The following is an 11,639-nucleotide window of genomic DNA, read 5'->3' as shown; positions in this document are numbered from 1 at the left end:
TAAATAAAATTTTATTTATAACCGTAGTCACATTTTGAATAGTTGAGAATTATTTTTGGCCATTTTCCCTTCTATTAAACAACACAAATAACGTAAAAATTATTTTACATGATTAGTGTATATTAAAATATTTTGACAATAAAAGCATGTTTATGATTTGCGAGCCTTTCATTGCTTGGTGAGTACAAGAAAATTGCGAGCAAATGCACATTTAGCCCTTCTCAGGGATACTATTTAAAGATAGCCAGTACTTATTTTGTCCTGAAATTTTAAACTAAAAATTTTAACTCGGAATAATTCAGAATATTTTTGTCTTGAATATTTGAACTGAAAAACTAAAATCCAGAACGCACTGGCTAATTTTTAAATACAACCCTGTAAAGTGGCTACCTGGTGTCATTTCTACGAAAATTGCCATATCCCAAGACAAAACAGAAATTATTGTGACCACACTTTCTGAACTAGTAGAGCAAAGTTATCATCATACATTATTTTTCTATGCAGAGCAGAGTTATTATCACAAATAAAAATCACAACTATTCTCTTAAACCATAAGATGGAGAATCCTTGTCCACTCTCTCTTTTATTTATTCAGAAATTCAAACTAGCACTCATAAATGACGAATACAACAAGAAAAAGCAAGAACAAGAGGTATCTTCTCCCGCCCGAATATGGTGTATTGAGTTTATATATAACAAGGATCAGAAAGACCGAAGTTGAGTCCCCAGAGCTCAAATCTTCCTTTCATGAAATCATAGTAACCTCCCTTCAATGCCAAAGTCTTATTCACCAAAGCATCGCTCACAAATGGGTACGTAAGCAAATTGGCTAGTGATACATTCACAGCTTCCTGCAGTTTATCCATTCCCATTATTATTTATAAACTTTTAGTTGATATTTATAGAAAAAAAAGTAAAAAAGACAATTAGTGTGAGAACACTATTTTACCTTCTCACAATATTTGACTTGCTCTTTAAAAGTTTTATCCCCATGTTCAGCTAGTACTTTTGCTTTGGCAGGCAATCCAATTTTCACCCAATCCTCTATAAAGTCACTGCATCATCACATATAAACATTTCTTCAAATTAGTAATATAACATAATTAATTGGTAAGTTAAACATTTTTTTCTTATTCATTATACTGTTAATATGTATAACTTAAATGGTTTACTTAACGATACATACGTTGATTCAGAACCATCTTCTGGGAGTTCCATAAGAGCCTTAATACCTCCACATGCACTATGGCCAATGACTAAAATGTTTTCTACCTTAAGATGAACAACTGCGTATTCGATTACAGCTCCTACTCCCGAGTATTTAGTCTGTTGCAATCCAAATCCAACACAGAAGTAAAGTAAATTAATAATATTACTACAGAATAGAAAGAAGGAGATAATGCATAGAAATTAATTGATAAATGACCTTGTCATAAGGAGGGACCATGTTGGCGATGTTTCGAAGCATAAAAGCTTCACCGAGCTGAAAATTCAGCACATGAGATGGGCTCACTCGTGAATCGGAGCAGGCAAACACAAGAAACTGTTACATGGTTGGATACATGATTTTTTAGCTATGAAAAATTAAATTACAAAGTAAAAAAAAAAAAAGAAATCTTCCAACTGGTCGAGCTAATTCAGTGCCTGAGAAGTCACAACTTGTACATTGTGTGACTAGCTAGTTATATTTCACCGACCAACAAAATGCAAAGATACTTAAAGGCATTCCGGTACACAAGGCATCCCTCATTTACACAGGGTCCGCAGAAAGTCCGTACCCAAAAGGTGTGATATAGATAATCAGGTATGTATGAACAAAGTCCCACATTGAAAGTAGAAAAAGAAAAAGTTTCTACTTATAAAGAGTTGGATACTCTTAATGGTATGAGGCATTTTGAGGAAAACCATGTGGGTTTGGTCCAAAGCAGATAATATTACACTATGTTAAGAGTATTTTTGGGTCATTTTATTCCAATACCCCTAACCTACAGGTCACACAATGATAACTTTACGCTTACTCTAAGGCATAAACAATAACAAATGTAATAAGATCTTTTACCTTGGGTTCCTGTCCTTTCTTGAGTTTCTCAAACAATTCTGGATTTTTGCTGATACATGTAAGAAATAGTTTATTAGGTGTTGTCATTTCAAGATTGTTTTGTTTAATTATCATTATATGAAAATTAATAACACACTTTTAACATGTTAGGGAAAAGAAAAAGAAGGAAACGTAGGGGCTTTACTCATATATCTCTGTTTTGAAATAATAAAAGCCCGTCTTGATCCTTTGAACAGGGTCGAAGGAATTGCAGCCTGTCGTTTGTAACTCAGTTGTGATTTCATCAATTCTTTCTGCTACAACCGGTTTCAGTTCTTCCTTCTCACTTCAATTGCACGATTTCCAAATCCAACACCCATAATTAATGCTATTGGTTTATTAAATTGCTACTTAAGCAAAAAAATGTATATTCTTAAGCAAGTGTTATAATGTACCACACTGCATTTATTACACCTTTAGAAATTATTGGGAAAATGCATAAGTACCCTCCTGACCTATACCCGGATTTTTAACTACACATTTTTTTCTTTGCAGGAATTCTATTACCCCCTTAAACTTATTTTATATGAAATTATTTGCACCATTAACGCTGACGTGACAGAGCGTGTGTATTTCACTCTTCCAAAGGAGAGTAAGAAGAGAGAAAAAAAATAATTTTTAGATTATTTTTTACCATTTTTTCTTTTTTTTCCTTTTCCTTTTCTTTTACTTTTTTTTTTCGTTTCTTCTCTAATTCCGGCGGATATTCGTTCACCGGCGACTTTGTCTAACCGTTTTTCTTTCATTTTTTCTTTTCACACACAATTAAACTCTCATAAAGATCTATTCATAAGCAAAGCAAAATACACTCAGATTTGAGGGAAAAAATTCATCATCGGAAAACCTTCCCACGCCGGAAAAAATGATGTATTGAAATTTTAACTGAAAAAAGTTTTCTCATCTTATATTCGATTTTATTTCTTTTGCTCTTCCTCCCACACATAAATTACACTTTCAAGAAAAAATTATATATATATAAAAGAAAACACACTTAGATCGGGATAAAAATCTGTCGCCGGAAAAACAATCGCAGGATATTTAGTGAAAGAAAAAATGTGTAGTTGGAAATCGGGGTATAAGTCAGGGGGTACTTATGCATTTTCCCGAAATTATTACTCTATAATGAATACAAAATTTATATAAACATATATGTTACAACATAGTTCAACTACGTAAATATATTTATTATCTTTTCTAAGAATAATCATTTAAATATAAAAAAAAAATTCAATAACTTTTTTGAAAAACTGTTTAAGCAGCTAGCTAGATATTTAAAAATATTTTTGTTGAAAAAGTTTTAAAACACAACTTTGAACAAGTACTTGGGTTAAAAGGAACAACTTTGGTTTTTTTTTTTTTCTCAATATTTAAAAACAAAAGTATCTTACGATTCCTTTTTAAAGCATATATCAGTTAATGTTTTACATACGATGGTCCAAACCTGAGGAGGTTCTGGAGTGAAACAATGGCCTTCTCGTAACTTCCTTTTGCCATGTCTTCTCTCTCTACTGTATATGGTGAAATCAAAAGGTAGAGATAGACATTAAAACAATTGGTGAGTGGCCTATCTAAAATACGTCCAAAAACAAAATAAGAGGTCGGTATAGATTTCAGAAATGGCAAAAGAGGAACTATGATAATCCATAAGGTGTACATGTTCAGCAAGTAGAAAGTTACAAGCCAAGAAAGACGTTGTGAATAAGACAGTTATGATACAAATTGTGTGGTAGTCATCACATGTACGAGGTTGTCTAATTTTATAGATTCATTAATTTTTCATACAATAATTCAAAGAACCTATTCACATAAAATTAAAAGGCTAAAAGATGGCCCTATTACTTGTTTGGCAAGAACTTTAATTTACGCCATTGACATGTCCATTTAATTTGGTTGATTTTGAAGTTTATTTAGAGCTACCACATGCACATGACGAAAGAATTGAAGAGTACATTTAAGAAGAAAATCGCTTCCTTTTTCTATCGTTTTCATTCTCTAGGTTCTTCACGTGTAATCGAGACAACATCTATCTTAATTTCGGAGATTAATGATAATAACAAAGTAAAAGGTGAATTAATGATAAGAGAGTCATGTATGCTAGCAATGCATTGTTAACAAGATTTACTTGTAGATAAAAAGACATTAAAATCATCTAAATAGATTATATGCACCAACAATATAATTATGTAAGTATTTAAATTTTTGCATAAAACTGATTATACGCGGAAGAAATAGGTTGTAAAGTCTAGTCGCCTAGAATTTCAATGAGACTATATTTTCTCAATGTAATGTCGACTAAAGAATATCTATAGGTAAGCTTAAAATGTGAAATTTGTAATCTCAAAAATAAAATAAGCTAATATGCTACAACATGTAAAAATGACTTGATGATGTAAAATTCAACGATGTACACAATTTAAACTCTAATATAAGCTATATATAAAAGACAAAAAGAAAGAAGGCGAATTAAGAAAAAGTGAGAAGGTATATATATATATACACCAAAGTGGGGTGATGATGGGAGGAAGCTGAAGAGTTATTAAGTCTTGCAAAATTATAATGGCGAAGAAATGTGGGTGGGAAATTTTGGTTTCTTTAGCCTGAAATTTATACTACTCAAGTAGTAGCTAGTAACTAGTAAAACTAATTGCCGTGTCCTCTATCATCTTTCTTTGTTTTGGTGTACAAGTCATTATCATTTTTTTATTATTCATATTAGGTATGTTACATAATAAACCAAACGATGAAACTGTTGAAAACGACTGCTGGGCAAATAAGAATTTCAATCCATTTGATCACCATATCTCGTGAAACATGCACTGGGTCGGACCGCCCTAATTATAACCTTTTAGCGATCACCATTTCTCAGCTAGCTACTACTGTAAGTGGATTTAAGATTTATTATTTTAAAATGTAAAGATACTTTGATATATTAGTGAATTCAAATATGTGTTAGCACGTTTGTTGCCAATTTACCGGATAATCAATGATTATAATTACTTTGTAAGCACTGACCTCATTATATAAATAATTTTCATATAATTAGTGTATAAAATTATATAAGTAAATTTCATACCGGAAAATGCATATCTCAAGGAGGTTGTGGAAATATTGCAAATATTCTGCAGGGGCGCACACACATATTCTATTACAAGGTTTAATACTAGTTATACGCCTGTGCCTCTGCCGATTAAAACTTTTCGGATGTGGCTTCATCAGCGGCGCCACAAACAGAAGGTAACCATGCAAATCAAATGACGTGGAGCAACAAGAAGAAGGAAATAAAGACCCATAGGGCTCGGCACGAAGTGATTCATCATGCTCAAACATGAGTCAATCGCTCGTTAGGGATGGTTTATAGATCATCAAATTCTCATAAATGGAATGAAAAGTGGGTCCACGTAAATGTTCAAGCATACATCGTGCCCAATTAAGATGTGTGATGATAACTATGTGATAATATATTTATCTATATTTATACAATATTAAAAGAGCGAAGACCTTAAAGAAAGATCGTTCGTCTTTTTTATCCTTCAAATGCATATTTCACATTGAATAAAATTGTAATTTAATTTTTTTTTTAATATTTAGGACTTTGAAATCGACTAAGATTCTGGCTATTAAATCATTCCTTATTTGAACTGAGTAAAAAGTATTAAAATTAAGGGCTTTGATTCAAATAAGATTTACGTTATATAATTTATTTCCTTATTTGAACTATACAACATAATTATATTTTCTTTTCAAATTACTTTTGCTAATGTTTAGAATTTTGAAAAAGTACACAATGAGTTTGTTTGACCATTTAACAATGAATTATTTTATATGGCATATAGTTTGAATTAGCCAGCGGCCGTGTGTGTTTGCAGATATTCAAGTTCATGTTTCCTAATTAAAAAAAGGTTCAAGTTTGGGGAAAATAATATTTTTGTATATTTTCTTTTCTTGCGTAATGAGGAGCTTCAAATTTTTTGAACTTAGATATAATTTAGTACAAAAAGCTCCAAAAAGGTTTTAAATATTAGTGAAAAATAGATTCACCACGCGGGTCTATTAAATGGCAACACATGTTAGCAAAGTTATGAGAAAAGCGAAGAATGACGTGTAAAGACGATATGTAAAACACTCTCGGGACAGAACATACTCGTACCATGTCTGTTAGTCTCGAAACTGATCATCATAGAATAATCATGGATCAGGTACGGGAGAATAACTCATAATTACAAATGAGGAAAGAATCAATTAATCCCGCATTATATGAGATTTTCCATCTTTACACTATCAGTTACAAATCAATTATGTAACGTACAATAAATAAAATAAATGGTTGTAACAGGCAGAACAAGGCAATTAATTACGAAATTGACTCAACAAGCACGAGATTGACTCAACATGTACGAGATTCACTCAACAAACACGAGATTGACTTAACATGTACGAGATTGACTCAACAGGTACGGTATTGACTCAACAAGCAGGAGATTGACACAACATGTACGAGATTGACTCAATAGGTACGGGATTGACTCAACAGGTACTAGATTGATCATCAGTTACGAAATTTCAGCATTTGCTTAGCTGTTACAAGTCTTCCAAAAGTAACGCGTGGATTAAGTAAATGTTTATAATGGACCCATAAATCAAGGAGAATGGTTACCTAGATCTAGTTCTATAAATAGAGACATTTGACCCCCATTGTAATCATCTAATTTTTCTTCTCTACAGTTCTATACATTGTAATTCATAGCATCTTACTCCCATGTCAGCCATAGCTCGGCTCTTCAAGCTCCGTTTGGCTCATCATCCTCAGAGCCGGATCTAGGATTTCAAGAAGATGGGTTCACCACTAAAGAAAGAAGGAGAAAAAGTGTTAAGTGAGAGTTGATCCTTGTTTCTTTGAGTAAATAATTAAGTATTGAACCAAGTACACCATTTAACTTTTATGGAGTATGGTGCCAATACACAATATTCAACCAATTCTAGAAAATATATACATAAAATACTTAGTTTGATGGAGGGACCATGGGTTCACGTGCCCTGTAATTTCGGCTATACATCCGCCCCTAATCATCCTATCACGGATCATCCAATAAGAATTATTTCTTCTCTGCTTTATTTTTATTATATTATCTGTCATTGAATTTATTTTTCACTTCTCTATCACGTTGTATCAATAAAAATTTATATCTTTCGGATCGAATCGATTGCTTGTAGCCCGTCATATAAAATTAATTGCTTTGACCTTAAAAATTATTTTTTGGATTAAATACCCACCACGAAAATAAATAAACCAAGGATATTTAAATATATTTGATCGTACAAAAAATAATTACATTATATTTTTACTGTATACATATATATATTAATATTTGCTAGAAGTTAGTAGTATTATATTATGAACGTTAGTGTTATTAAATTGTCCACGAAGTACATGCCTAAGAATATATGTAATATGATTGAATACTATATATAACCATAACTTTCATAGCAAATTTAAAACTATTTCACTTATGAAAAATGCATATCTCACGAGATTTAGACTCAACCTTCATATAATTAGCCAATCTATAAATATTTAATATCCGCCTTTTAATATCCGCCTTATACATGGGTAGGACAAGATTTTATTAAAAATCTTTAAATATAAAATCTTGTCATACCCATGTATAAGACGGGTATTAAATATTTATCGATTGACTAATTAGGTGAAGGTTGAGTCTAAATCTCTTGAGATATGCATTTTCTATGAGTTAAATATTTTCAAATTTGCTATGAAAGGTGTGGTTCTATATAGTATTCAATCATACTTAGGCATATACTTCGTGGACAATTTAATAACACCAATATTCATAACATAATACTACTAACTTCTAACACATGTTTTTAAAATATATATACAGTAAAAATATGATTTAATTATTTTGTAGATATGCCATTTTATTTTGTTAGATATGCCATATAAAATGATAATTCATTGTTAAATGATCAAACAAACTCATCGTGCACTTTTTCAAAATTCTAAATATTAGCAAAAGTAATATGAGAGGAAATATAATTATGTTGTATAGTTCAAATAAGGAAATAAATTATATAAGGTAAATCTTATTTGAGTTTAAAGTCCTAAATTTCAGGACTTGTTACTTAGTTCAATTAAGTAAAGATTTAATAACCAGAATCTTAGTCAATTTCAAAGTCCTAAATATTAGAAAAACTAGTAAGAGACTGTCCCTGCATTGCACGGGCCCAACACCCGAAGCACCAACTAAACATACAATAAATTTATGTTTATGTGAAGCATCAACTCATTATGTGTCACGACCCAATTTCACCACAGGTCGTGATGGCGCCCAACGCCGTTGTCAGGCAAGCCAACGCGGAAATATTAACAAGTTCTAGTTTTACTTTACCAAAACAGTTACAACAATTTCTAAATTTTGAATTTAAAATAGGTGGTAATTAGCTACGTACATTAATAATCATACAATCCCAAAAGAATAGTCTACTAATGTGTGTGCCAAGATCTAGTGTCACAAGTATATGGGCATCTAGTAGAATATACAAAAGAATAAATCTATCCTACTGTCCGAGATAGAATAGACAGCCAAAAGTAAAGAGAGACTCCATCATGTTGTTGAACGACATAGGAATGGAGCAGCTCACCGTAGAATCTCGGACTACGATCAAGTATGCGCACCAGATTGGTAACTAGATGTACCTGCCTCAGATCCTATACAATTAAGTACAGAAGCATAATATGAGTACATAAACAATATGTACCCAGTACGTATCCCGTCTAATCTTGAAGAAGTAGAGACGAGAGGTCGACTTGACACTAACTAGGGTCAATTAATATAAGAAAGTGTTATACTAAGGATGGACGTCACAAATAAATAACAATTTATAGCAAGAAGTGATAGTCCATTTCCTAGATATTATTACAGTTAGCCATTTACATATAAGGGCATTTAGCAAGGCAAGTCATGAATAAGAATTCACATAGATATCATGCACACATTATGCCGAGGTCGTACAGCCCGGTCCAACATAAAAGGAAATGTGCACTGCCAGAGGATCGAATGGCGCGAACCATAGATGCATCTATTTCTACCGAGGCGATCGACCCGATCCACAAATATCAATTATCATCAAGAGGGAACATAAGGCACAATAATAGCCAAATAAATTCATAGAAGTTATCAAGTGAGTGCATGCGTTCTCATACATTTATTTCCAACTCTTAACAAGTCCTAAGTGATCTCATTAACATGAAAGAATATAGACATTTGCAAATATAGCATGATACGGGTCCTAAACTATTAGGACAATTAACATAATAGTAGCTACGCACGGACTCTCGTCACCTCGTGCGTATGTAGCCCCCACAATTAGCAACACATGATAAATTAACTCACCTATAGGGATAATTCCCTCTTACAAGGTTAGAAAGGAGACTCACCTCGCTCCAAAGTGTACTCCCAATGTCGAGAACATGCTCAAACCCTCAATTTGGAGCCGAACGATCCGAGACTAATTACACGAGGTAGGAACTAGTCAATACAAGCTCAAGAGTTCGCATTTTAACTACTAAAGTAATTTTCTAACCCTAAACACAAGTTTCCTAAAATCCGACCCCAGACCCACGTGCCCGGATTCCAAAAATTTTCAAAGAAAGTTATTCTCTATAACCTAAGGATCAATATTATATGATTTCTACTCCATTCCATAATAAATTTCGTGGTTAAATCTATTTTTTATCAAAACTCTAGGTTTTGCTCTAACCCATGATTTTTCCCTAATCTTTGTGTGTTAATCTACCCAAGATTCAAGTATTAAACTCAAAATAAATAGGATGAACTTACCTCAAGATGCTAGGTAGAATCTTTCTCTTTGGAAGCTCCCAAATTGCCCAAACAATGGTGGAAATATGTCAAAAATGACACATTCCCGTATTAAATGAAGGCACTGCCTTCAACGATTTCCGCACCTGCGGTCTCGCTTCTGCGAGAGAGGGTCAATTGGCCAGGCAGGTTGGGACCGCTTCTGTGGTCTTTGGGCCGCTCTTGCATAGCCGCTTTTGCGATGATTTGACCGCACCTGCGGTCTCTCACCTGCAGCTGACCAACCGTAGGTGCGGTTATAACAGCAACCTGGAGCTTCAGCTCCTTCCAAAATTTCCTAACTCAACTCGGGCCTCGCTCGATTGATGCTCGGAGCCTCCCGGGCCCCGCCCGAACATACCAAAAAGTTTGAAATCATAAAACAGACTCTCTCGAACCCTCGGAACGCTCGAAACAATGCTAAATCTAAGAATCACCCCTAAAACCAATTGAATCAAACTTATGAATTTCAAGTTCCTCAAATTACTTCCAATGCAACGAAACATACTTATACTACTCGAATTGACACCAAATTTTGCGTGCAAGTCTTAAATGGCTATACAAAACTATTCCCGATCTCGAAACTCCATTCGGACCTAGATAACACAAAAACCCTACCCAAACCAAATATTTAAGAACTTCAAAATCTTTAAGGAATTAACTTTCACTATTAGGCACTAAAACGTTCCCGGGTCATCAAAAACCCGAACCGGACGTACGCCCAAGTCCGAAATCATCATACGAACCTGTTGGAATCCTCAAATCCAGATTCCGAGGTCGTTTACTCAAAACATTGACCGAAGTCAAACTTGGCCTTTTAAGCCAACCTTAAGGAATCAAGTGTTCCGATTTCAACCCAAACTCTTCCAAATCCCGAACCAACCATTCTCGCAAGTCATAAATTAGTAAAACCAAGTACGAAAAATCTTATTTAGGGGAACGAGGTTCTAAAAAGCAAAACGATCAGTCGGGTCATTACATTCTCCACCTCTTAAATAAACGTTCGTCCTCGAACGGGTTTATATTCGTACATGAAGTGCCGAATAAGCGTGGATATCTTCTCCGCATGTCCTCCTCGGACTTCCAGGTCGCCTCCTCGACTGATTGGCCCCTCCACTAGACCTTTACTACAGAAACCCTCTTGGATCTCAACTGGCGCTTTTGCCTATCAATAATGGCAACTGGCTCCTTCTCGTAGCCCAATCTCTCGTCTAGATGAATAGTGCTGAAGTCTAACACATGAGACCAGTAAGCATGATACCTCCAAAGCATAGACACATGGAAAACTGGGTGGACTCCCGATAAGCTGGGAGGTAAAGCAAGCTCATATGCAACCTCCCCAACTCGCTTCAACACCTCAAATGGGCCAATAAACCTTGGGCTCAACTTGCCCGTCTTCCCGAATCTCATGACACCCTTCATCGGAGAGACTTTCAAGAGGACCTTCTCGCCGACCATGAATGATAGATCACGCGCCTTCTGGTCCGCGTAACCCTTCTATCTGGACTGCGCTATGTGTAGTCTTTCCTGAATCAACTTCACCTTTTCCAAGGCATCTTTCACCAACTCTGTTCTGTACAACTTAGCCTCACCAGGCGCGAACCACCCAATAGGAGAATGACATTGCCAACCATATAAAGCCTCAAATGGAGCCATCTCGATGTTGG

At 34.3% G+C, this 11,639-nt stretch overlaps 1 protein-coding gene across 4 annotated transcripts; it reads right to left on the bottom strand.

The window, feature by feature from the left end:
• Positions 1-434: 434 nt before the first annotated feature.
• LOC104224455 (carbonic anhydrase, chloroplastic-like) lies at positions 435-4,661 on the bottom strand. 4 transcript variants are annotated; one of them, XM_070167485.1, is made up of 8 exons: positions 4,596-4,661; positions 3,540-3,606; positions 2,244-2,384; positions 2,060-2,108; positions 1,427-1,543; positions 1,187-1,326; positions 950-1,055; positions 435-851 (listed from the first exon to the last, which is right to left on the bottom strand). In XM_070167485.1, exons 2-8 carry the CDS (start codon positions 3,590-3,592, stop codon positions 687-689), a joined length of 771 nt encoding a protein of 256 aa, XP_070023586.1. In that variant the 5' UTR covers positions 3,593-3,606; positions 4,596-4,661; the 3' UTR covers positions 435-686. The 4 variants fall into 4 exon arrangements, with proteins under 4 accessions (XP_070023586.1, XP_070023585.1, XP_070023583.1 ...); XM_070167484.1 differs by lacking the exon at positions 4,596-4,661 and having other exon boundaries at positions 1,427-1,483; positions 3,528-3,830; XM_070167482.1 differs by lacking the exon at positions 4,596-4,661 and having other exon boundaries at positions 3,528-3,828.
• Between the last annotated feature and the right edge of the window lie 6,978 nt (positions 4,662-11,639).

This window comes from Nicotiana sylvestris, chromosome 2, assembly GCF_000393655.2.
Source record: "Nicotiana sylvestris chromosome 2, ASM39365v2, whole genome shotgun sequence".
Taxonomy (NCBI): domain Eukaryota; kingdom Viridiplantae; phylum Streptophyta; class Magnoliopsida; order Solanales; family Solanaceae; genus Nicotiana; species Nicotiana sylvestris.
Note: the sequence above shows the minus strand (reverse complement) of the source record. Positions and strands in the feature narration are given on the sequence as shown.